The sequence below is a fragment of the Penicillium expansum genome (assembly GCF_000769745.1).
Source record: "Penicillium expansum strain MD-8 chromosome Unknown contig313, whole genome shotgun sequence".
Lineage (NCBI taxonomy): Eukaryota > Fungi > Ascomycota > Eurotiomycetes > Eurotiales > Aspergillaceae > Penicillium > Penicillium expansum.
In genome coordinates, this window is record NW_015971264.1 from 486,486 (window position 1) to 512,074 (window position 25,589).

Consider the following 25,589-nt stretch of genomic DNA (forward strand, 5'->3'; position numbering starts at 1 on the left):
TTATATTAATTAAATATTCCACATTAACAGAGTATGGTAAAAGTATTCTCAAAGTCATACTTGCATATTCTATAACATACCTTATATGCTTATCACATCTGTATAATTCCCTCAGTGTATTTATCATCTGACCTCTGTGGATGCACGGCGCCTAATAATTGAGGAGGTTGGGCATACAATAATTGTGTGCAGCCTGTAACCGTCGCCCACGCAGCCCTAGTCTGCACTGTTTGGGGTGTGTCAGAAGGGGTTGGGCCGCCTTGGTAATTTATTTGACTCGAGCATTAGAATTGGCTGCCTCGAACTCTCTCTCTCCAGGACTCTAATAAACTCCAGTTATGTACTCCGTACGGAGTACAAAGAAAGACATCTCATCTTGACTTTGATACAAAAGTACACTCTGATCACCTCGGTTACCCCGTCTTTGTACGAGTCACTTCCTAAGCGGAGATGTACTCAGGTTCTCCGTCGATGTACCAGATGTACGGAGTACGGAGTACCCATGTAAGCTGTACTATGTACTACGCAGACACAGCTCGCAGACTGGGCGAGAACAGCAAGGAGAATCCTTTCTCTCGTCGTCTCATGTTCGTTATGTCATGTCCTACCTTCGGACTTCTACTCTCTGTCGGTTGCATTCTCGCACGGATAGTAGAACACCAGTTGTCTTATTATTCGGCTGCTAACGGACCATCCCTGTTTCAGTGCCTCGTCTACGGAGTAGTTCGTGTTGGCTTCTTAACTTTTGATTGATATTGGTTGATCGGACATTCTGTGCCTCATTTTGCTTTCCGCCACCTGATCTCCTGATGCATCGGGGCTCTGGTGAGGAGAGGTATGTCGCTGTCTCTTTTCTGACTGATCTTCCGACTGGATGGGGCCAATCACATACCGGGGGTAAGATGCCGGCCATGTGGAAGAGAATTAGTAAACTAGGTTCGCGGCCGGACGGAAAGGTTCGCGGGATAGAAAGGCAGGTAGACTTAAGCCGCGGTGGGCTGGCAGTTGCATATGATGGGTTCTCTTTTCTCTTCGTTCCAAGGTACACGGGTCTGGGCCCCATATGCTTGGGAGATCATTGACAGGTTTTTCCCCAGCCGCTTCCGATTGGGAACAACATAGGGCTCGCTTGTCTACTGAGGTTTCTTTGTTGAGACCCCGTCTCAAAGATTCTCAAGTTAGTATGCCTGTTGCCATGGATCCCGGATGTGTTGACATATTACAAATCTATAGAGCCTAGGACATCCATCTTACCAGCATATGTACGGAGTATGAGTATGGTCTAAGTCATTTCAAGCAAAGTGATGACAGTAAAATTATAAACCAAGCCCGTTATAGCGACTTTACGGGAAGTCTCTAACCGCTTCATTCCGGTTTCTCCACTAACCTCAAGGCTAATGGACATTCGCGGTCCCGATAACGCACCCTTGGATGGAGCCCAACTTCTTACTCACTTCTTACTCCGTACACAGTACGGAGTAAGTACGGGGATGTTGTAAAGAGATGTAATTACCTGCAGGAAGCGGGATAGAATGCACCTGTCAGAGGGACGAACCCTGGGGCAACCGTTGTGGCTAAGGATCCCAGATTTATTTGTGTGCTGCAAGGCTGATTTGAAAAGAATTTGACCAGTCTATTCCAACTCATCAACTCACAACATCCACTGTTTCAATGTTCGGCATTCGCCCCTTATCCGATCTCATAGGATTTCAGGTACATAAAGTACGCAAATCTAAGGGCCGTACCGAAAGGAAACCAAGGTTCGGATTTAGTGGGCCAACTCACTTTTTTCTTTTTTATATATTTCTCTAGACCGCACAATAGTATTACCATTCGGGCAGGAAAACAATGGGACGCGACGTGGAGTACACACCGCGTACAATATACGATGGGGATTGTATGTTGTACACAGAATACGGAGTACGGAGTACGGAGTACCAGAAACAACATTCACTCTGAGAACATATTCCACTTTCTCTCACTTTCGAGTCTATGATTCGCTCAGTGGGGCTTCTACTCCACGCGCACCATCCGCGAGCCAATCATCATCGACCAAAGATCAGTAGTACGATGGAGTCTATGCGCCAACAATGCCATTGGCCCCATTGCTAAAAACAGCCCACTTTATCCAGGTGTTGTGCCTATGACGACGCTGTCTTTATCCCTCACAAATGCCTAGTCACGCACCGTCGATTCGGGGGACTACGGAATGCTCCACGGTGGGCCTCATCTAGCCCAGTCCCAACTACCCGCGAAGGGCCGCTATAGGGGAAGGATCGCAGTGTCGCCACTTAGGAAAGGAAACTATTTGCTTCCCAAACTGCCGGGAGACGCCGTCGTGTTCCTTTGGCCTTCGAGAAGGTGGTTCATGGCAATGTGATCATCGAATATCCAGATTTATTGCTAGTCAACGCTCTCCGAATGGTTATCTTTATCTTAAAATGGGGTGGCTATTGCCTAGGTAGACCTTAAACTCCAAAAAGCAAGAGCTTGTCGGGAGCAAATCCGCCTTGGCCAACCTCGTTGGCCCCCTAACAGGCAACCCCCTTCTCTAAAGACTGACCAAGCTGACCAACGGCAAACACACCATCACAGGGATGTTTATCCCGAACTTCCTAGGGAACTACCTAGCGACCGTTGGCAAATTATTCCGTTCCAATTTCAAGCAAGATTTAGACCTTCAACTTGCCACACTACCTTTGACACTAAATCATGTTGGCCCACTTCAAACGCCGAAGTGTCTGTGTGTGAATATCCAGAACCCGTGGAAGCCGCGGGAAGGACAACCCCCTTGATCGCTGGGACTGTCAGATCTGAGTCTTAGTAGATTATCTGTCCCAGCTGCGCACGAGGGAGGGGGGACTAAATTAGCTTGAATTGGCCTTTTAATTGTTTTCATTAGAGTGGTCCCACTGTCACTCCAGTAACCTTGGATTTATATGAAGCTTTGGCGGATCAGGAAGGTGTCTACAGCACAACACAACATATTGTCTTTCACTTGCAGAGTCAGCTAGCACTAGCCCTTAATACTACCTAGCGTACTCCGTACGGAGTACACAATGGCAGTGCACGCAATAGCAGTGCCACTTCTGCACGCCATCAATTTTCTTCGCCTCCAATTCTGGCTCCGGGTATATTTAGATCGCCAGCTAAGGCGGCCACGATGTCTTGCGTACCGCAGTAATGTATCTATATTGTGAAAGTGATATATGCCCCTCTTTCCCCTGCCCAGTCGTGCTGCCCAAACTGGGTCCTTATGTGTGTCATACCGGACTAGCTTACTTCATTGCTCTGGGAACTAATGTCCGTGGTCCGGTTGGTTTTGAAACTAGCCCCTGTCGAGATTGGGAGATGCCCCTATGTTGTAAGCAAAGGCAATCAATTATGCTTTATATTTCTATTTGAGGATCTTTCTCCGCTTCTTCTATGGTTTTCTAGAAATAAAATAGAGTGCTTTCGGATGCCGGTGCCTAGAAGTGAGGCGGGAATGCTGCTTGATCTAAAGTTGCTCCTTTGTGAAGGTCTTGTAAGAGGGTTGCTTACTATCTCTGTTATTACCCTACTAAGGCGTAGACTTGATAATGTCTAAGGTGGCCTTGGTTATCCATCGATGCTATATGGTTGCTACAATATAATACCACAATTGTAGAAGAATGGTCGCTTATGTAGCCTTGTCATATCTGTTTATTTCCCTTTTCATCCTCTTTTTGGTCTCTTTGAATGTTTTCTTACATGTCATGTTTTGGATATTTCCCTTCCACCCCCCCTCTGTTGGTGTTATAGTTAGAATGTTTGGAAGAATCAGCCGCAAATTATAGAACATAATGAAAAGGGCACAAAGTATGGTACCTTGAAGTGAGGTGAGAATGCCGCTCAATGTAACGTTACTCCTTTCAAAGATTTTGCTAGAGGTCTTTTTTGCTTCTATGTTGTTGCCTTGTTCAACAATAGACTTGATATCCAAGGTGGGCTTGATTATGCTGTTTGTTTGCTTTCTGGGACATAATTCCATTCAAGTTGTTTGATTGGTGATGGCTTTGATCTTTTGCAGCTTCTGCATGATATTTACATACTCAGCTGTGTGCTCAGCTATTATATGTCTACTTCAGAATTAACAACCATACCTTGGTATCATTTTCACTTTTATGCCTTCAGTCCTTGTTAAGCAGAGCTCTAAAGACAAAAAAACAAGCAAAACAATGGCTATGGATGATGGAAAAGCAAATTCGAGGTGATTGAAGTAACCAACCCAAAACCCTCACTTTCGGACTCACTTTCGGAAACACCAACCCGCGCAGCTTCCCTCATTGTGCCTTCCTCTGCTATAAACCGACTTCTGTCCTCTCGTTTTCTCTTCTTCTCTCACCTTCACCTACTGCACTCACTCTGTGTAGTATCCTATGATCTTTGCAATTTTCCACCTGAGTCTTCTGCCTTTCTAGAGATACCACTATTTGGCCATGCCTCAGCGACGAAAACGGCCCCTTGTGAGCCCGTTTGCGCAGGGATACACACCGCAAATGAGAGAGGCGTCAGTTAACCAAATCTCACTTTAAGAAGCAAAATGGTCGCTGACAGAGTATAGCGTGGACCGAATGCCGATTCCAAACGAGTCAGTATGTCCACCCGTCTTGATCTTCAACTACTCACCATCATAGAATCAAATGTTGCGTCTGCAAGCGGCGTCGCCCAAAGTCCCTGTACTCAAATAACCAACTGGGCTACCTCCGCCAGGCAATGTTCGATCTTGGCTACAGTAGCATTCGAGACCAGCAGGTTGCTAAGTGTGGACCATGCACCAATGCTCAGGCTTGTGAGGAGCTGTGTCATCGCTGCGGTCACTACCGTGCCATCGACCAATTCGCCAGAAACCAACGGAATCGTGAGAATCCAGTATGTCTTTCTTGAGCTACATCCTTTGACTGCTTCTAACATTTAGTTCGGTATCAATAGCTCTGCCAGCCGTGTATGAACTACCAGATGTCCCTCGATCCTGTCGATCAGCCTCTTGCAATCACGGACAAAGTTGTGGTTGAGGATACGGGGGATGATGAGGAAGAGGAGCTCGACTCTGAGTCTGCTGGTCGTTCTGAACCCGTGGCTCTGTCTGGCTCTATGGAACGCCCTGAGTCTGTCAACCTCTCTGGCTCTCTGGGTCGGCTGGTAAGTGATCAGAATTACATCAGCTCTTGCCAAGTCTTGGTTACTCATGAACATACTGTTACTATAGGAGAGCTTGGAGCAGGGCCTCGAGAGAGCTCTTGTTCTGGATGATGATTCCACGGGTAGCGAGGATAATGGGAACCGGGGCGGGTTTGCAAGAGTCAAGGTGGGTAACTTCATTTCGACAGAACTTCTATCGCTCTGAATGGACTTTTACAAACCTTTGTCCTATAGGCGCACCGTGCTCACCAGGAGCCTGTTTCCGCCCCTGAGCCTGCCCCAGGCTGGGCACCCGGCACTCGCAAGGTCAATGATGGCACTCCTTGGAAAGGAGGAAGGTTCCTCTAATTGTTTCCAACGCCGTGCCAATGCATTTCCTACGAACAACCCCCGGGCTATGACTGACGACGCTTCTACCTGTGAGCACTTCGGCTGCTAGGCTGAACCTAGTATTGCAATCTGCGGCTTTTTCTCCTTCCTCTGTCGGTGTATTACTCCTGGTTTCTCGCTTGCGTCTTCGTACAGACGGTTCGACTCCTGGGTCCGCCCATGATGTCTCCTATGTATCCACACACTATTTTTTGCTCTTTCATCAGGGAAAGCGAGTTTCTAGTGATTCCAGCCCTGTGCCTGGTGCATATCTCACAGGCAGCATTTTCATATTCTAACTTACGGGGCTTCTATACAGGGTTGGGTGGACTCACAAGTCCGCGCCTGGTATAACCCTGTCTACTTTTTTTTCGCTTTCTTTTCTGAAGTCCTAGGATTGACTATGTTTACTGAAGACCTAGGTATCAATCCAAATTTACTTTCAGCAAGAATAGTCGGTTGCCTATGTGGCCTTGTAGTGTCTTTTTGATGTCTTGTTAGCTGTTCTTTTAAGATGTCTTTTTTATATGCCTTTCGAGATGTACGTGAAGGCGGTAAAAAGCATACTTTGTGCAAGAGGCTTTTTCTATGTTGTATACAATAGAACCGCCTTGCAGGGATGTTTTTGTTTTCCTTTTAGCTACCATGGGTCGGGGCGTTAGTGCCATGGTTATGACATCGGTGGTTCCGTCGAACCCACATGGCACTATAAATAAATCGTTCGCAACTTGTGGTTCGAGTTCATTATGATTCAGGCATGTTCCAGCTATTTCTGGGGGTTAAGGAAGACTATCAGGTTGTGGCAAACAGATCCAGACATAGAGTGACCCATTTGAGGTCTTCGATGGGCTTTTAGTTTATTCGTTCGAATAATAGTGTCAGATAATCACTTTTATGAGAATGAACAAGGAGAGGGCAGCCCCACAGAATATATAGACAACCCTTCCGGATCACAATAATACAATATACCCTGATCTGGCCCGACTGTCGGATCCCAGCTGACAGTTGGCAATGATGACATAGCTCAATTTTTGAAATAGTGGCCTTCGCAACTCTGATAGGTACAAGGAAAAGTATAATGCACATATTGCATGGAAGATGCATGCTCCATTAGTCTGCCGATCGTGTCGCTCTGACCTAGTCTAGCAATATCACAGAGCATCTTTGGGAATTTAATATACAACAAAGGGCTAATATATTAAAGAGCGACCGCCTAATGTGACGTCGAGGGAGTACAAAGAGAATGAATCTTAAAATCTGTCTCGCTCTTAGTGACGATGTGATCGCCACAACGTTTCACTCGCCCCCCACCAGCCCCTCCACCATAATTTATTGGTAATTCGTAACCTCTCTGCACTTTTTACTTTCTAAACATTCTCTCCAAATCGATTCATCTATTTGGAACGGAGGATTACACATCTTTGCGCAAAGAGAGCAGTCCAGCCACATCTAAGCCTCCGAACCCCCCCGTATGGCCTACAATGGAAATTACGACAGGCATACATATCAAACGGGCAAAATGAACCCAGATCCAAACGAACATGGGTACTCGCCTACACCCCCATATCCATCCTACCACGAACCAGCCTACCTGAATATGCCACAGCCACAGGTGCCGCGGACTAGTTCGCCGGCCTCAAACCCAACCCCAGAGCCCTACAGCTATCCGGAACCCCAGCGCTCCTCCCCAAACATGAACACTGGACACATAGACAATGCAGTGAGCTCTGCATTTCACAGTAGTGGCTCTGCAGGCTACCTCTCCCCGGAAGTTCTATCGCAAATCACAGCAACAGTGATCCAGCAGCTCAAAACAACTGGGTTAGACAACCTACAAGGATCTGGTGCGCCCCAGCCCCGCTCGCAATCACAGCAGCCACCATGGCAAACGGATGGCTCCTTGCGCCCGCACGCAGAGTCCCCGCCTGCCATACCCCTGCAGCGAAGCAGTTCAATCCCCCCGCCCAGTTCGGCCTCGGACAATGTCCATACTGGGAATTTCCAGCCATACGTCTCCCCCGTTTACACTAGTGATAATCGTCTTAGCCCGAAACCTACCCCTGACCCCCTTGCGAATAGACGTGGTTCTATATCGAGTCAGAGTAGTGATCGGAGTCATCATAGCCATCATAAGGCGGAGCGCCCGAAACCTCCGGATCGGGACGCTACTGTTATGGAAATGACTACTCTGGAGCGGATTTGGGGGAAATTGTTTGAGGATGGTAAGGCGACTAAGAGGCTTGGCCAATTCTTACGTGGGATTGCGGTTCATCTGGTATGTGGACTTTTGTCTGTTCTGATACACTTCGGGTTCTGGTGGTTAACTTCATTAGATTGAGGACTATCCTCCGGGAAACACCATTGTCATTCCCCCTCACAAGTTGCAAAAGTTCTATCGTGATACTCATGATCCGAATGACCCCTATCCATGGCAAGGTTGGTGGTTTGATTTGTTCATCGACATTCCATATTCTGACTAAATATTTAGACATCTTCGATGATCGTACATCGTCGATATCCCGACTGTTCCGCGAAATCAAAGTCGAACACCATCTCATCCAAGCCGATGTAGAAAAACGTCCAGATATCCCAGGCCTAACACCTAAAGGCTTCGAGACCTGGGCAACCTTGATGATTCTCGCGAACCCAGGGCGCGAATACGAGCGACTCCAGAAAGCAGTCCTCAACATGCCCATCAACAACCCAGACGACAAGAAAGAGCGCTTCCCAAAGGAACTCCCGCGCCGTCTCTTCCCAGAAATCGGAGATATTGAAATTAGGGAAGATATCGAGAACCGCATGATGGTCCACTGCGGCGTCGATCTACCATACATCACCCCCGAGGAACGCAACCAATCCGCCGCCCGACCAACCCGATCATCCACCACAACCGCATCACCCACGGAGCGAACACACTCATATGAGCGAGGCCGACCCCGCCCCACAGCTTCAATCCCAAAGCCAGCTCAACAACCACAACCAAGACCCGCATCGGCCGTCACAGATGATGATGAAGAAGAAGACGAACCCATTCCCTCAGTGCCAATCGAGCGCGAACGCAAGCCTTATAGTGCCAATCCAGGCATCGGGAAAGTCTATGAAGAATCAGGCCAGAGTCGCAGCCACGCGAGCTCTTTCTCCACGTCTCGGCCCTCAGACTCTACCCATAAGGGACCGGCGTCCGGACCAAATCCAGCACACCGCATGTCCGACTCCTATGATCGCGACCCGCACTACTCGCGCTCGGGATCTGGTCATTCTGCTGATAAGCGGTTCTCGTATGAACCCCGCAGCTCGTCGCAGAGTGTGAATCACCGCGGTGGTGGTGGTAGTGGCGGTGGTGACTATAGACATTCCGAGGGTGATTTGCATGGTCGTGATCATGCAGCTAGATATGCGGGGCTATCGGCGCATGATTTGTCATATAGCGAGTCACCTACTGCAAATGGGCCTGAGGATGATGCGCGCAAGTATCATCGCAGTAGTCGGGGCAATGATGAGGACTATTATCGTGGAAGTGGGCAGGGTGGGGGATCTGGGTCTTCGTATGATAAGTATGACAAGTACTACCGTTGAGATGGGTTTCTTTCATGCTTTGGCGTCTTTGGTTGTTCTTTTTGGTGATTCTTGCATGTCAGGGTAACTTTTCTTTCTATTTTTCTGGCTCTCGACCTCAACCTTTGTTCTTGATTTTGATTCTTTCAAGCTCGGCGTTGCATGGATACGAAGATACCCCTTCTTTCTGGGGTTGTGCATGACTGACGACATCTCATATTTCAAGATTAACGTTCTGTTCTGTTTCGAATACATGTGAGATTATGATTCCATCAATAGCATCGGGAATAAAAAAGTGCGGCGCATACTCAAGTTGAATCCATCTCACTCTGCATCCCCAAACCCAAACCTCCTCATAACCCTCTCCCCATCCTCTCTAATTTTTTTGAGCTCCCTCTCCCGCTCATTCTCTTCTTTCTCATACCGGCGCGCAATAGCCTTGGCATGTCTCTCCTCACGCTCAATCCTCTTCCTGGCAATCCTCTCCGCACGCCTCTTATCCTCCAAGACGCGCTCATCACACCTCTCAGCGTCACCATGTAAGTCCTCGACCTCCTCGTCAGTCAACACCCACGGCACAGACAAGACCTCAATAAGGAACCGCAGACGGGTATCCAGGAACTGCATTTCGGCGTTCGTATCACGCACGAGCCAGAACCGCTCGAGATGTAACTGCATCTGCGATCGGAAGGTTGACAGTGTCCCTTTTACTCGGACAAGCGTTCCTGGTTGCAAAGCTGAGATGTCTATCTCGTCGTGGTCTTTGAAGGTTAAGTGTGTTTCTTGGGTGAGACTGGTGGCTGCTGGCGCTGTGAGGGAGAATGAAGACCATTCTGTTTTTTCTTGGCTTGTGGTCGGGTCTCCCTGGCTAGTGGTGGGAGTTGCTTGACTAGTAATGCTGGGTTTTGGTGAGGTCTTTTTTAGTACGGCTATGTCGATTGTTGCGCCGCTGCTGTCGTCTAGTGTTAGAATTGTGCGTCGTGGGATATCAGTTCGCGCCACTATAACGCCTACTAGGCTGACGAATTGGATTGGGTGGTTGTTGTAGAAGAAGATGTTTTGGCCTGAAGGGTTTTTGTTAGTGATGTGATTCTTTTTTATGTATAGATAGGCTTGGCTGTGTTTTGGTTGGATGGGGAGGACACATTGGGTAAGAAAAAGACAGAAGATGTTGGAAAAGCATGACAGAGGGCATTCAAACAAGTACGGAAGGTTCAGATATAATGGAAAGGAAGTATAGATAGTCTGGTGGAACTTATAAAATCGACTTCTTCACGCTAACGCCTCTTTTCGAGCCTCCACGCTAGAGGACCCGGAAATATGCACATGGGACACTAGGGGCGTCGATCTCCAGGGGAAACAAAGAAATGAAAGTAATCTCAGAAAACGCAATAACATACCCACAAAGTCACTCGATTTTCGGAGACGATGCACATCAGCTGCACCCATTTTCACCCAGGTAAAGTGCGTTGGTGAGGCCTTGAAGCAGAACGCGGGATAGAATACGAGGTTCTCATTGTTGACCGTTGCCATTGGTTCATCTTTTTTTTCTCGGGATGTTCTTATTTTTGAGATATCAAAGATATCAGAGTTGTATTCAGGACTAGAAGTTAGTGCTGTTGGAAGTCGGGTTGATGTCACGTGGTTGTATATCATTAAGTTCGTGGTCGCTTTGTTTTCTCTTTACTCAAGGGAAATATTTTCTGTGTCTTCGTGGTGCGGAGCTCTAGACTGTATCTCGGTGACCTCGGGATAATAATTCGTGATTGATCTACTCAGGGCTACCTCTTGACATTCTTGACATTCTTGACATTGTCTCGAGTGTACCTTCAGCCAGCCCATAATGGCACTGGGGCACATAACTGCTGATTTTTGTACCACTTTTAATGCTCCATTATACCCCACAATCTCTATAGATAGACATGCTTATCCCCCTCCATCATCCTCTTCATCGGATTCCTCGGCATCGCCTCCTGCCTCTTCCTCTCCTCGGCACTAACATCATCAACATTAGTCTCCTTCTCCCCCAATGCAGCCCTAACCTCCTGCTGCGCATTCTCATGTCCCGCAAAAGCAACAGTCAAAATCTCCCTCTCCAACCCACCAACATGCTCCCACTCAATGCCCGCCTGAGTTAACATCCGACACCCCTCAGACTCGCCAACGAATGTGCCAGGCTCTTTAACACCAAAATAAACCTTATGGATCCCCTCTCGCCCGCCTTCTGCCGTCTGCGTGATGCGCTGCACACACGGCGCATTTCCAGACAGCCGCTTCCCGCAAGGCTCCATTGTCACGTACATGATGAGCTTGCGGCCGGGCTCGTCGGGGAGGACTTCGCCGACTTTATCGTCGGGGACTTTGTGCACTGCGGCGTAGTTGGCGAAGCAGCATTGCTCTGCGTGTGTGTTGCCTGCAAGCTCCATTGTGTATCCCGTTGAGAGGATCCGGTCATCTGTGAAGGTGGGGTCGTTGTCTTTTCGGGATAGCAGAACTGCGCCGACCCTGAAGTTGGTCGGTCTTGGGGGTGATTGTTCCGCTAAAGAGAGGCATTGCTTTATGTAGGGTATGTGAGGAGAGGTGTTTGTCGTCATGGTGAGTGATGTCAGTTGCGATTGGGATGGGGTTTCGGTGTGGGAGGGGAATAGTAAGATTGCGTTGTTTCAGGTGGAGAATGATGATTTTGAATTGGATTTGGATAGTCTCTGCAGCTCTTGAAATTCGAGGAGAGTGAAGTGGCACTGTCGATGAGCTTGGGTGCTTGAAAGTGGGTTGATAGGCAAGGCGGGGAGCAGCAGCAAAATGACGAAATGGGCCCGTCGCGTCCAAATCGCGTTCCGTTTCTACAACCTACGCTAGTGTAGTCGCCACTTCTATTGGTCTTTCATCTTTTAAATCCTAATCCAGTGTAACATATCTAAATTGCACTCAGTTCTTTCTCCTGGTTCTCGGACAACCCAAAAACACATATCGCGTCACCCAAAACCTGCAATGGCGAAAAACGCGAAACGCGAAAACCATGCTTCAGACGAAGAAATGCCGTCTGTTGAGGAAGATCTTTATAAGATTCTAGGCGTTGCATCTGATGCAACCCCAGAAGCCATCAAAACTGCATACAAAAAGAGCGCTCTGAGAAACCACCCCGGTATGCAAACACACGCAGGTCCGAGAACATTCAATATACTAACCTCAGAGCAGACAAGGTGAGCGAAGAAGCTCGCACAGACGCCAACGCAAAGTTCCAACAAATTGCACTGGCATACGGAGTACTCTCCGACGAGCGCCGACGAAACGTGTACGACCGGACCGGCAGCACGGACGAAGCCTTCGGCGAAGATGGCGACTTCAACTGGATGGACTTCTACCGCGAACAGCTGTCAGCGATGCTTGACTCGCGGGCGATCTCGGACTTCCAGAAGAAATACCAAAACTCAGACGAAGAGAGAAAGGACCTGCTCGCCGCGTATGAGACGCACGAGGGCAACATGGATGCCATCTACGATACCGTGATGTTGTCTAATGTACTAGACGACGATGAACGGTTCCGGGGTATTATTGACCAGGCCATTACGGACGGGGAAGTGGAGGACTTCGAGCGATATTCCAAGGAGCCCGAGAAGAAGAAACAGCAGCGTGTAAAGAAGGCGCAGAAGGAGGCGCGGGAGGCAGAGAAGTTGGGCAAGGAGATTGAGGATAAGAAAAAGAAGAAATCTGGAGCTGCGGCGAAGAGCTCGAAGGCTGCAGCGAATGAGGATGATCTTCTGGCTATTATCACTAAGCGCCAGCAGGACCGTGGTGCAGGCTTCCTCGCTCGTTTGGAGGAGAAGTATGCGCAGCCTGGGAAGAAACGTGGTGTCGATGATGAGCCTTCAGAGGAAGCATTTGCTGCTGTTGGGGCTCGGAAGGGGTCAAAACCTAAGTCGAAGAGGGCTAAGGCTTGAATTGGGGTCTTTCTTTCCTCCTGTAGCATTCATGTGTCATGTCTAAGCGTTTATCATGTGGGTTTAATAGGAGTTTTGTAATTGCATACGATACCTTTTCGTTCTTCAAGCTATAATACTGATATGAGAAGACATCTTAAATACATTAAATACATTAAATACATCTTCAAGATATCTTAAAGATATTCAAAATGACATAATCAAAAGACATGACAGAAGAATCTGGGCGTGCAGCCACTGTGGCTGGAGTAAGAAGCCTCACCTTGTGCTCCTTCTCCCAATTTTTGTTTTTTGTTCTTCTTTCCATTCTGTTCTTTTTCTTTGAACCCAAGCCCAACTTCTAATAACCTACAACTATGTGAAAACAAATGGCTAACACGTGGTCGGAGTTTCATTTGGTTGCCATTGTCAGTACAGTAACGGCTTGAATCACTACCTGGCAAGCTGGATGCGTGTATGAACGTTGAGTACGGAGTAGTTGCCACCAAATACCGCAACTTACTGCTGGACGTTACATGGGATCATTTGTTCAGGTCCCTTGATCATTTACCTTGTCGACTCGGCCCCACAAGCCTGACGGCGACGAGCTAAGTTCCCCACAGCCCGGAGGCGGTGTCCACGCCATGTCGTACCACACTGGTCCAATTTCTCCCACTCAACAACTACAAAGCTTGGATGGTCGATCAAAAATACCAACGACCCCAATAAACGAGAAACCAGGTCTGAGCCGTTCCCTGCAGAACCTGCTGATTGCCCCGCAGTCTAAGAGTGCGGGCGGGACAACCTATTATTCGCCCAAAGGCGGAACCCGCAGCCCAGTTGACCCACTCATATCCTCACCTTTACGCATCTGTTCTTCAGATATGGCTTCCGCTCCAAGTTCACCAGAGAGGCACACCGCCGAGCGCGAGGCTTTTCTTCGTAGGTCGTCTGACCAAGCTGTTGACACTGTCCGCTCAACTACGGGTAGCATTGACGATGATGCAAAATCCGATGTCACCTCTACTTCTTTAGAGCAACCATACGCCAAAAAGCGATTTTTGCAGGCTCGAGATAGGTCTCAGAGTCGCAAGGGTGTGGCTGCTATCATGTCTGGCCGTCTCTTCCCGAGAAGCTTTTCCCGTGGCAGAGACAGAGACTCATCCCGGGGATCTTCCCAGCGTGGATCATCTCTCGACTCCCGTTCTGCTTCTTCACCTGAGCGGGGTCGCCCAAGTTCCTCTAGCACTCATTCTGTTCACGTTGAAACCTTAACTCCCGCCCCTATCAGTTCAGGGAAGGGAAAATCGCTCAACATGCACGATACATTCAACAAGTCAGATGAGGCATTGGCTAAACCCCACGGAAGCCTGCCTGATTATATCAAACCGGCAGCCGTGGAGGAGGAAGGGGAGCGACTAGCCAAAGATGTTTTCGATCGCGACAAGAACATGATTGAAAGCAGTGAAGATGAAGCCAACGATACTTCGAGTGACGAAGACAGCACTCTGGACGGTGTACGAGGCCGCAAGAAAAAGAAGGACTCGGATATCACATCTATAACGCCAAGCGACTTTGCAAAATCTAAGGGAGATGATTCCAAGCAGTCCGAAGAACGTATGTTGCCTTCTCGGGATTTCTCTTAACTAGGAAATTCAATATGCTAATTTCACATTGTATAGAAAAAGCTTCAGAGCCCCCAAGTGGACGACAGGAGAAGAAACCGCGAAAATCTGCTTTGAAAGCTGTGGTCCATCCACAGACCAGTTTCGACATCCCCACCCCACGTGTTCAGTCAGTGACTGGCACACCTTACGGGTCAGAGGATGAAGCCGAGATCGGTGACATTCATCGTGCTCAAAAGCTCAGCATTTCCATGTCAGCTATTGATAACGGTGTTCACAACCGATCCATCCGAACAATTGTCCGCGGAAACTTTTCAAGTCCTCAGGATCAAGGCGATGGGAGCCGTCGTCGCCGTCGGAAGTATTTAATCGCAACCGATTTGAGTGAAGAGTCGGTCTATGCCCTCGAGTGGACTATAGGGACGGTTCTAAGAGATGGAGACACGATTTTCGCCATCTATGCCATGCACGAGGACTCCACTACCGCGTCAGCGGTGCAAGTCGGCGAGGGAGCTAAGGCGATGAAAGATGCAACGGCTGTCGTTGGCACCCAGACGAAAGAAGCAAACCAGAATTATGGATCCCGTACGATCCTCGGTCGACTTGGCACTGGTACTGCTAGTAGAACACATTCTACTGATTCCCGGGCATCGCCAATCGCCGAGGCCGAACGGGTGCGGGCAGTTGAGACTGTCTCTCAGACCTGTGTGAAGCTGCTGCGGAAAACAGTCTTGCAGGTCCGTATTGCCGTGGAAGTGATTCACTGCAAGAACCCAAAGTCTATGATCACCGAAGCTGTAAGGACTCAACTTCCCTATTATCTGATTCATACTTACAAAGATTCAGATTGATGAACTTGAGCCCACACTTGTTATTGTGGGTGCCCGAGGTCAGAGTGCACTGAAGGGGTGAGTGATTTCTAGTTTAGTGTCGTGCTGGAGACAATACTAACCTTGCGTTACTTAGTGTTCTTCTGGGCTCGTTCTCCAACTATCTTCTTTCTAGTTCCTCTGTGCCGGTAATGGTTGCCCGCCGAAAGCTGAAGAGGCATACGTGGAAAGACAAGCTCAAGGGCACTACAAATGTGCGCTTATCCAATAATCTAATTACCCCGAAGAGTCTTGCTCAGGCCAAAGTGGACTGATCCGTTCCACTCTGTTTCTTTATGTTTATCTACTCTCTGGCTTGCATTTTTCATGGATCGGATCATGGCGAGGCGCCTATCTTCCGAATGGTGCATATCTGGATTCTCACCGGCTCTATCTAACGCGTATGGATACCCTAATTTTCATGGGCTTAATTTTTCATATTATTATGACTCTCTCCCTTCTCTCCTGGTTGACTTCTCATTATTGATCCGGGTCTTGGGTATTATTACTGCTCGTCGTGGTGCAGTCTTGTTCTTGCTTAGTATTGATGTGTATTGATGTCAAAGATGTCGCTCCGAATAAAAGAGGTTGGCCTCCACTGGACTTTGTATAATGTAAATTATAGATATATCAACGGACAGCCTATCAACCCTTACTCACGAGTATAATATGCGCACTGCTACCTTTATGCGATAGAACTACGGGAAGCTAATGAACGGATAAGGTGGACCCCGAGGAAATGATTTCGACTGGTTTCTCCACTATCGATACGATGAACTCAATTGCTCGTGGATAAAAGATCCCTATCTTCTCAGCTGCCTGTTTGCCTATGAGATCGCGGCGTCGATATGCCGACAAGCGAGTCTGGCTAAACCCACGAAGGATGTTCACGACCGTCACGAGGAGAACTTCTCTATTATCTTCGCCGCTATGGGTGTCAATATGGAGACTGCCCGTTTCTTCAAGCGCGACTTCGAGGAGTACGGTAGTATGGAGCGTGTTACTCTGTTCCTGAACTTGGCCAACGACCCTACTATTGAGCGTATTATTACGCCTCGTCTTGCCCTAACTAATGAATTTGTTTGAGGGGCTATTTTTGCTCTCTAAATAATTGAGGATGATCGGCTTATTCGTCGATTTTATGTGTAGAATGATCTCCTAGATAATAGACTACTATTATTCTAGAGTCTAAAACTATCTATGACTATGAATACAGTCCAGAAAGATGAAGGAAAACAGAAAACCGAAAAGGGGATATCGAGGTTTTTTTTTTTTACTTTTATGCTTACTTTTATCCAAAGAGAATAAACCCCAAAATAATGAAAAAGAAAGTCTGCAATAATAACGCTTTTCCATGACCATCCCGCAATGTAGAGCATAAAAGCATGAAGGAATCATGAAAACCTCTGGCGAAACAGAGTACCGAAAAAAATGAAATATGGAACAATGCGGATATTGTTATCCGGATGCAAAAAAGCACTTCGAGAGATCAGAGAGCGCTTAGAAGCGCAGATCCCAGCCGATCTTAGGGCCCAGGCGAGGAAGTTCGTCAGCGACCTGCTGCACATCCTTGTCACCGCGACCACTCAGGTTGAGAACGATGTTCTGGCCCTTTTCCATTGTCTTGGCGATTTGCATAACACCCCAGACGGCGTGGGAGGACTCCAGGGCGGGGATAATACCCTCGTGTTGGGCGAGAGCACGGAAGCCAGCGAGAGCCTGGCTGTCGTCGGCGGCGATGAAAGTGGCGCGGTTAGAATCCTTCCAGTTGCTCAGCTCGGGGCCGACACCGGGGTAATCGAGACCAGCGGAAATCGAGTGAGTGTCCGAGATCTGGCCGTGCTCGTTCTGCAGGACGTAGGTGCGCACACCGTGGAGGACACCGTGGGAACCGCCAGAAAGGGTGGCAGAGTGACGATCGGTATCGACACCATCTCCGGCAGCCTCGACACCGATGAGCTTGACGCTGGGATCGTTGGAGAAGGGGTAGAACATTCCGACGGCGTTGGAACCACCGCCAACACAGGCGATGACGGCATCGGGGAGCTTGCCAATCTGGGCCTGCATCTGCTCCTTGGTCTCGTTTCCGATCACGGACTGGAAGGTACGGACGATGGTAGGGAAGGGGTGAGGGCCAATGGCGGAGCCGATGATGTAGTGAGTGGTATCAAGTTCGACGACCCAAGCGCGGAGAGCCTCGTTGACTGCATCACGAAGGGTGCGGCTTCCAGCCTCGACAGCGACGACGGAGGCACCAAGGAGCTTCATGCGGAAGACGTTAAGACCCTGGCGGCGCACATCTTCGGCACCCATGAAAACGGTACACGCCATGCCAAACTTGGCACAAACAGTGGCGGTAGCAACACCGTGCTGGCCAGCACCAGTCTCGGCAATGATGCGGGTCTTGCCCAGACGACGGGCAATCAAAATCTGTCCAAGGGCGTTGTTGATCTTGTGGCTTCCAGTGTGGTTGAGGTCCTCGCGCTTCAACCAGATGTTAGCACCACCAACGTGGTCAGTCAAACGCTGGGCCATGTGAAGGCTGCTAGGGCGGCCCATGTAAGGGTAGTAGGAGCGAAATTCTTCCCAGAACTTGGGGTCGTTGTTGGCAACATCGAAGCCGCGCTCGAGCTCAGCCAAGCAATCCATAAGGGACTCGGGAACATACTGTCCACCGAACTCGCCGAAGCGCGAGGGCTGGGAGGATGCATCCTTTGTGACGTTGAGAGCCTCAATCTGGTCAGCGAGACCGGGTCCGGCGGGGGTATCAGCATCAGTGATAACTTTGGTAGCCTGAACCTGACCAGAAGGCTGGGCCTTCTCGATGGCCTCAAGAACGTTGATCTCACGAGTGAAAGCGCCGGTGCCATCACGCTCACGCTTGCGTCCGGTAATGCTGGAGAGGTACTCCTCGGCAGCCTTGGCAGCCTGCCCAGCAGGGGCCTTGCCAACGCAAGTAATGATCTGGCTGCCAATGACAACACCCTCGGCCTGGTCCTGGACAGACAAGAAGTGTTCACGGGTGCTAACACCGAATCCCAATGCAGCAGGGACATTGCCGGAGTATTCGTGGACACGGCTGAGAAGCTCGGGGATGTTTGCGCTCAATGAACCAGTGGCACCGGTCACACCCATGCGGGAAACAACATAAATGAAGCTGTCTGCGATCTTGCAAAGAAGACGCATGCGAGCATCAGAGGTGGCAGGGGCGATGAGAGGGACGTATGAGAGACTATAATGGAGTAAGTATATTGGACCACCATAGACAAGTGATAAAAGATTTCAAAAGAATAAATAAAAATCAAGACAAACTTACCCAGCGCTCGAGCAAAGGTCACGGAAACGGACAGCCTCCTCCGGGGGCAAGTCAACCATGATGAAACCATTGACGCCAGCCTCCTTGCAGTCACGGAGCATACGCTCCTCGCCATACTTGAGGACAGGGTTGAAGTAACCCATGAGCATCAGAGGAGCCTGGAGACCGCGGCTGCGGGCAGTGCGGACAAGCTCAAGGACGGTAGTGAGGGTGACACCATTCTGAAGGGCCTTTGTATTAGCGGTCTGAATGGTGGGGCCATCAGCGATGGGATCTGTGAAAGGAATGCCAAGCTCGATGATATCTGTGATGTGAGACCGAATGTCAGTAAAGATCATCTCTTTGAGCAACTTTCACTTTGGGGTTGAATTACCGGCACCGCCGTTCTCGAGACCAAGAAGGATATCGACAGCCTCCTCAACGGTAGGGTATCCTGCAGTAATGTAGGCCACAAGGGCAGCACGTTTCTGTGCCTTGCACTTCGCGAAGGTCTGCTTGATAGCTTCCATGTTGAAAGGCAATGTGAAGTGGCGGGGCAAAAGAGGGTGGTGATAAGAAGAAAGGGAAGAGGCCAATGGAAGGCAAACAGTCCCTATATATATGTTCAAGAGTTGGGATAAGTTACGCGTTAATGGTCAGGTCAGGAATGGGATAAGATGATGTTATAAAAAGGCAAACGATCTGTATGAGTCAAATGCAATTGCCCTTTTTCGAAGCCGATTTCGCCGGCCCCGCGTCACGTGCTTTGATAAGATAGTAAGTCAGCTGACCTTATCGTGTCTACACAGAAGCATCAAATGTAGGGTTGAGCTTTTCACGTGATATTCTACAAGATGGTCGGCCGCCTATGTCGCCTTGTTATGTCTTTTCTAGTAGTCTTTTTAGATGTCTTCTCGTATGGCCTTTTGGGAGAGGGAGGCATTGGCCTTTATTGTCGTTGTAGCTGAAAAGGTCCAGAATTCGCAACCCAACTTTTCCATGTACAGCGTGCATGTGATACGTCACCTCACTAACCAAGCCATTGCATCACTACCTGTGGGACGTTTTCCAAGAGACAGGGCTCATTAAGAATTCAAGTGAAAGTAACCTGATGATCTGCAATGCAAGAACTATGATTCAGAATAGGTAAGATTAAGGCACAAAAGTAAAGATAATAAACGGCCCAACCGTTCAAGTCCCAAACGCCAGAACAATGCAGTAGGTAGTAAGTAACAACAACCCTCAGCTGAAATAACAAGAAGCGGTAAGTACCGAACCAACTCCGAACAAAACTTTCAAACAGAGAAGTGAAAAGTAAACAAGGACCAGACAGGGAAAACCCAACACGCAGAGAGGACTCCATAGTGTCAGACATCCTCGCCCAAGAACCCTGTCCAAAATGCACCAAGGAATCGCATAAAATGGACAAACCCGCCCGGATTCCAAGAAAACAAAAACCCCAGTCTATCCCATTTCCAATCCAAAAAGAACCCGCGAATGCAAAAGGAATGACAAGCAAGCGCCCGCTATGCTGAATAGTAGTACAAAAGCCCAGAATGTGTATTTTGTGCGCAAAAAAGGGAGTGGAAGCCGCAATGCCCGGCATATAAAATATGCAACCCAAGGAAGGAATGAACAAGACACCGTCTAGATGCGAGGAACAGGTCTCAGAGTGGAACAAAGTCCAAAATGTCAAAAAAGTCAAAAAAGCAGGTATGCAACGGCCGCAGGTTTGGGTGTATGATGAGGGCATTAGGCATCATAATGTTGTAGTGTAAGGAGGGACGTGTAATCATGATCAATGTGCGAGATGCGAGATCGAGCAGAGACAACAGCTCTTATCACCTTTTCAGGTGGCAGGAGAGCTTGTTTCCGATGAGCCGGCAACCCGCTGTCTGGGCTTGGTAAGGAGTGACATGGAAAAGAAAATCGTATCTTCAAAAAGCCGGAGGGGGAAGTATGAAAAATTAGAATGGAAGGAAAACGCAGCAAGAAATCAAATGGAAGGACCAGCCGAGAGGGGGATCAGTGGCCGCCGTGGGCCGTATCGTGCAAATTGTACACGGGATCCAAGTAGGTGTAGCATCCACCATTTCCTGGTGCACCGGTGTGAGGAGTGCTGGGACCAAGAGGGTGCATTTCCCAGGATGATCGCGGGGCTGGGGCTGCTAGACCGTGGGCATTCTGGGGATGGCACATGGCCGGATATGAGTATCCTCCAACAGATGTATAGGGCTGCGTCACTGCGATCATGGATCGGAGGTCGGGAGCCGAAGACAAGTGAGAGGCGGGGTGGTCGGCCTGCGAGTAGGTCTGGACGGGCATACTAGTGTAGGTGTTGCCAGCGCCAGCGTCGGAGATGGACTGCGGGGAGTTGGCAGTGTGAGGCTCGGTACCGGAATCAGAACCAGTGCCATGGCTAGCATGGCTGGTGTAAGCGGTAGTCATCGGTGTGGGGAGAGCACCGGCGGTTGAGGAATAGCTGGCAGACTAGACAGAAGACAAAGATTAGTAATATGTAACGATGAGCTGTGGAGTTGCAAATAACATACGTATTTTCCAATGATTTTCTTCAGTGCGTGGCTCAGGACCTTCCAGGGGAAGACCTTGACATCCTTCTCGATGTTGCGAGGCTTGGGAGCAGGGAAGCCCATGATGACCTTGAAGAACTCTTCGCTGTCAACCTTGGCCTTGGAGACGGTCAAGGGGCGGAAACCCTCCAAATTGCGCCGAATACGATTCTTCTCTTCAACAGTGAAGCGCACGGCCACAAGGGACTCCAACAAATAAATGGTATCCACGCTGGTCACGTAGCACTCATTCTTGTCCTCCCACAAGATGCAGCTAATGCAGATACTACTCGGGGCACGATCTTCAGGAGTAACAGCCTTGAACTCGCCCTGGATGGTGCTGCCAGTTTGAGAGCGGGTAAATTGCACCAGGCGGCGTTGGGATGTGCGTTCTTCCTTTGACCAGCCTTGTGTCATAGTATCGAGATCACCGTTGAGCTTGAGGATAGCCTTGGTGGGATATATGGCATAAGGGTTAAAGGCTGGATTGTGGGGCATACTGTGCGTTTGGATGGTGGAGGTACGGATCAGAGTGGGATTTGAAGTACCACGCTGGGTGGGACCCTTGTGCTGAGGAATACCATGTGTCAAGGCGAGACCTGTGTTGCGAGCATCATTGCTCACAGAGACGAAAGAGGGGCTCCAGGCTGGGGTGATAGGGGAAGGGACACGGAGGGCGGGCTGGGGGGTGGCGGAAACAGAGGAGTATTGGCCAGAGCCGGTCTGGGGAGAGGATGCAGCGTGATATGGTGCGACGAACCCGGCCATGGCGGGAAGGGGCTGCAAATAAGGCGAGTAAGATGCAGACACAGAGCGGCTGTGGTAGCCCTCGTGGTGCTCAACCTTGGGGATCACCGATCCGTTGTGTCGCTTGGCAGGTGCCGCAGGAACATCAGAGTAAGAGAACTTTCTCTTCCGGGAATCGGCTGATGGCGAAGGGTGAGAAACTTGCTCATAAGTGTACACACCAACCTGAAGAGAAGTAGCGGGACAATCATCCTGGGTCTCCATTAAGACGGACAGAGGAACAGCAAAAGATGGGGATCCGGTCGACAAGAATGCAGGTACATCAGCGGAGAGACCGTACTGGAAGGCGGAGCCCTGGAATCCAAGGAAATGCGGGAGCGATTCACACTTCTTTGAGCCAAAAACCACATACAAAGCTGCGTATGAGGAAGCGTGGAGGTCATAGGGGCACTGGATCTGGACCATGACTCTAGTTCCTTCACTTCCGCGCTGGGGACTGTAAGTCACAATTTCGGGTAGCTGACGATGACGGGTGCCCAACATGGGCGACTGGGACTCTTCGTACGAGCTAGCATATTCGTTGGGCAGATATGGAACGCAATCCGAGATCTGACTTGCCTGATCGGCCATTGGAGAGGGAACCATCGGGGTCGTCACGTAAGGCGACTGACCGTAGTTCGAGTAAGAAGCAGCATCTTGCAAGGACCGAGTGGAGCCATAATCTGTGTTTGGTGTCAGCACACCGGATGTTCCCAAATCACGGCAAATCAAGTTCTTGCAGATGCAACGTACCAATTATGGCGCCGGCAACGGGCTTCTGGAATGCAGACATGGACAATATTGGCTCAGACTTGGCCCACAGGCCGTCTGAAAATGCACCGACAAACTGTGATTCTTCTGAGTCCGACAGATCCAACGACTCGCCGAGTATTAGAGGCGTTTGAAAATCTGGGTCGAACTGTGACGGAACAAGAAGAGACAGGTCAGCGGGAAGGTTTCTCACATGGAAAATAGGGCAAAGGTTGAGAGAAGATTCAAACAGGAAACATGCGGGCATCCAGGGAAGAGAGAGACAAATCCAAAGGTGGGAAAAGATCTTACCAAAACACCGTGTGTCTTCGAATAAGCCAGCTTGAAGATGTTGCAGCGAGTGCAACGAGACAGAACCTGAAGCGAATGACTAGGAATTTATTCCAAACGATTGTAGGGTTGAAAAGCACCAGCAAGAATGAAGTGCTCTCCGAGACAGAACGAGCGACAAGATGAAGCTGCTGTCTCACAAGAATAGTAACGAAAGGCCTCGAATCACCATCCAGGGAATAAACTAAGGCTGAGACTAGGACCGGTTGGCTGCAGAAATCGACTTAGATCTCGACCGTAGTGCCCAAAGGTTCATAAAGAGAAGCAAGAGGGGCTGGTTGAGATGTCCAAGAAATGTCCACCGCCAATTGTGACGGGAAGAGCCGAGATTGGTTGAAGATGAGCAACGAACGTGGACTGGAGAGGTTTCTCTTTTCTTTCTTGATCCGCGAGATGTTTCGGGAAAGCCAAACTTCAAGCAGATTGGGCAATGAATCAGATCACGATGATAGGCTACTCAATTGATGAGTATACGAGAACGTTTTCAGATTATAGGAACCGGATCGGTGCATAGGAAAGAAAGAAAAAAGAGGGAAATGAACTCACCGAGATATGAATCAAAGTGAGAAATAGAAAATAAGATGTTGACCCAAGATAATATGCAAGATCCGAGGGTTCGTTCAACCTGAAGAAGAAGTCTAATGTCAACAAACACTTGAACAATAGCGGGACGGGGAAGCTATCCGACGGCTTTGACAACTATCGTCATTTCCAGTCGTTGGTATAGTCCAAAGAATACAAATTCCGGCTGCAAGGAGATATTCAAAAGATCCAAGTCCCGAAAGAGGGAAGTATGCAAGGCACGAGGGGGAGTGAGACCGTGGGCAAAGGGAGGCACATTGATAAACTAACCTTAAGCTGATGAACCGATCTGCCTGAATAGTTCCTTTCTTGTATCCAATATCTCCTTGACTCTGAGACTCTTCCAAACAGAGGTCGATTCCACTAGATTGAGAAAGTGTCTTCAGCCGAGACAATAGCGCGATTGGTTGAATTTCAATGGTTCGGTTGTTCGGTTGTTCAATATCCAGTATCCAGTATTCGGGTAATATAGCCTGTCGCAAGTACAAAAGCGCGAGGATCCTCTTTTTTGTTTTTTTTGTTTTTTTTTTTTCGCAAAAGGTTGGTTGTTAAACTGAGACCGCGGAGCAAACGGGATCTACAGAGATATCGCGCAAACGCAGTGTCGCAACACTTTTTCGTCGGTTCCCTTAGATCCTCCAAATCGGGGGTTTTTCCAATATCAAAATGGGAAATTCCAGGGTTCCAAGGCGAAAAGAATTAAATATTAAAAAGGTATAATTCCAGTAAACGTAGCGAACGTGGTTCTCGTAGCAGCAGGTAAGCGAGCGTAAGAGCGAACGTGGTGAGCGAATGTGTGACTTAGAAAGTCATAAATTTCAAAGGGTGAAAGTGGGATGCAAGGAAGATGGGACCAGAAGGGTTAAAAGCAACTGATTGAGGATTATATGGATTATTATTATTAGCAGTGAGAGCAGGTCAGAGTACAATTTACGACCTAAACTGTATAAGGCCAGCTGTGGGGTTTTTCTTTTGGGTTTTTTAATTATGATTATAATATATATAATATATATAATTATAAATATATTATTTCGAATTTCATAAATATTAATAATAAATCAAGTTAAATAAATTCAATTAAATTGATCTCTCAAAGTAGTCAGACTAAAAGACTAGTGGGAAATCCTGGCGGGGGATGCACAGGAAAATACTTGGCATCAGAAGGGGATTGGGTATTATTACCTTAGTACTCTGTCTGGAGTACATAAGATACAGAGATACCTAGATAGGTATAGGGTACCATGGTCACACAGTCCAGGGTTATAATTATCTTCAAGTACGGAGTACAGGATATCGAGTCTGGAAAGATCAGGGCGCAGCATTTACAAACGAGTTAACCAGTGCGGAAGCCACTAGAAACCAACTTATGCTTTCCGAGGTGTCCGAGCAGTCAGATCCACCATATATCTTTTCTTAGATATGATGGGAACAAGATCTTTTAAAGTACCTCGTACTCTGTATAGTCTTTTATTTTCAACCTTGGAACTAATAACCAAAAAAAAAAAAACTAAAAAAAAAAACTAAAAAATTACAATATCTGCGCATAACAGCGGAACTAAAGGAACGTGGTGATGTTCTCGGGATAAACACCAATCTGGCAGCGCAGGTGTGGCGGCGCAAGCCGCCAAACCAAGAAAAAGTGGAGAATCATCCAGCATGTGGGAGGGGAAAAAAAAAATTATGTTGTATGTCTGCAGAACAGGAATGACCTTACCATATAACATTCAGCCCGATGGTTACCTTTGTGCGCTGTT

General features: G+C 48.6%; 9 protein-coding genes across 9 annotated transcripts; 4 read left to right on the plus strand and 5 right to left on the minus strand.

Moving 5' to 3' along the window:
- Positions 1–682: 682 nt before the first annotated feature.
- PEX2_093580 (uncharacterized protein) lies at positions 683–1,063 on the minus strand (the record flags this gene model as incomplete). The annotated part of the gene is made up of 1 exon (XM_016746628.1): positions 683–1,063. One exon carries the CDS (start codon positions 1,061–1,063, stop codon positions 683–685), a length of 381 nt encoding a protein of 126 aa, XP_016600344.1.
- A 3,674-nt stretch (positions 1,064–4,737) lies between these two features.
- Positions 4,738–5,511, plus strand: PEX2_093590 (uncharacterized protein; the record flags this gene model as incomplete). The annotated part of the gene is made up of 4 exons (XM_016746629.1): positions 4,738–4,893; positions 4,954–5,163; positions 5,231–5,329; positions 5,398–5,511. The coding sequence occupies 4 exons, from the start codon at positions 4,738–4,740 to the stop codon at positions 5,509–5,511; spliced, it is 579 nt and encodes a 192-aa protein (XP_016600345.1).
- A 1,540-nt stretch (positions 5,512–7,051) lies between these two features.
- PEX2_093600 (uncharacterized protein) lies at positions 7,052–9,108 on the plus strand (the record flags this gene model as incomplete). Its single annotated transcript, XM_016746630.1, has 3 exons — positions 7,052–7,807; positions 7,866–7,968; positions 8,021–9,108. The coding sequence occupies 3 exons, from the start codon at positions 7,052–7,054 to the stop codon at positions 9,106–9,108; spliced, it is 1,947 nt and encodes a 648-aa protein (XP_016600346.1).
- A 303-nt stretch (positions 9,109–9,411) lies between these two features.
- On the minus strand, positions 9,412–10,620 carry PEX2_093610 (OB-fold domain-containing protein; the record flags this gene model as incomplete). The annotated part of the gene is made up of 2 exons (XM_016746631.1): positions 9,412–10,151; positions 10,488–10,620. 2 exons carry the CDS (start codon positions 10,618–10,620, stop codon positions 9,412–9,414), a joined length of 873 nt encoding a protein of 290 aa, XP_016600347.1.
- A 377-nt stretch (positions 10,621–10,997) lies between these two features.
- On the minus strand, positions 10,998–11,681 carry PEX2_093620 (putative DRAP deaminase; the record flags this gene model as incomplete). Its single annotated transcript, XM_016746632.1, has 1 exon — positions 10,998–11,681. The coding sequence occupies one exon, from the start codon at positions 11,679–11,681 to the stop codon at positions 10,998–11,000; it is 684 nt and encodes a 227-aa protein (XP_016600348.1).
- A 397-nt stretch (positions 11,682–12,078) lies between these two features.
- On the plus strand, positions 12,079–13,028 carry PEX2_093630 (DnaJ domain protein; the record flags this gene model as incomplete). Its single annotated transcript, XM_016746633.1, has 2 exons — positions 12,079–12,232; positions 12,286–13,028. The coding sequence occupies 2 exons, from the start codon at positions 12,079–12,081 to the stop codon at positions 13,026–13,028; spliced, it is 897 nt and encodes a 298-aa protein (XP_016600349.1).
- Positions 13,029–13,891: 863 nt separating this feature from the next.
- PEX2_093640 (universal stress protein family domain protein) lies at positions 13,892–16,587 on the plus strand (the record flags this gene model as incomplete). Its single annotated transcript, XM_016746634.1, has 5 exons — positions 13,892–14,624; positions 14,690–15,429; positions 15,479–15,540; positions 15,599–15,716; positions 16,384–16,587. 5 exons carry the CDS (start codon positions 13,892–13,894, stop codon positions 16,585–16,587), a joined length of 1,857 nt encoding a protein of 618 aa, XP_016600350.1.
- Positions 16,588–17,001: 414 nt separating this feature from the next.
- On the minus strand, positions 17,002–19,326 carry trpB (tryptophan synthase TRP5; the record flags this gene model as incomplete). Its single annotated transcript, XM_016746635.1, has 3 exons — positions 17,002–18,733; positions 18,818–19,121; positions 19,191–19,326. 3 exons carry the CDS (start codon positions 19,324–19,326, stop codon positions 17,002–17,004), a joined length of 2,172 nt encoding a protein of 723 aa, XP_016600351.1.
- A 1,495-nt stretch (positions 19,327–20,821) lies between these two features.
- medA (transcriptional regulator medA) lies at positions 20,822–23,170 on the minus strand (the record flags this gene model as incomplete). Its single annotated transcript, XM_016746636.1, has 3 exons — positions 20,822–21,286; positions 21,349–22,835; positions 22,906–23,170. 3 exons carry the CDS (start codon positions 23,168–23,170, stop codon positions 20,822–20,824), a joined length of 2,217 nt encoding a protein of 738 aa, XP_016600352.1.
- Positions 23,171–25,589: the final 2,419 nt, after the last annotated feature.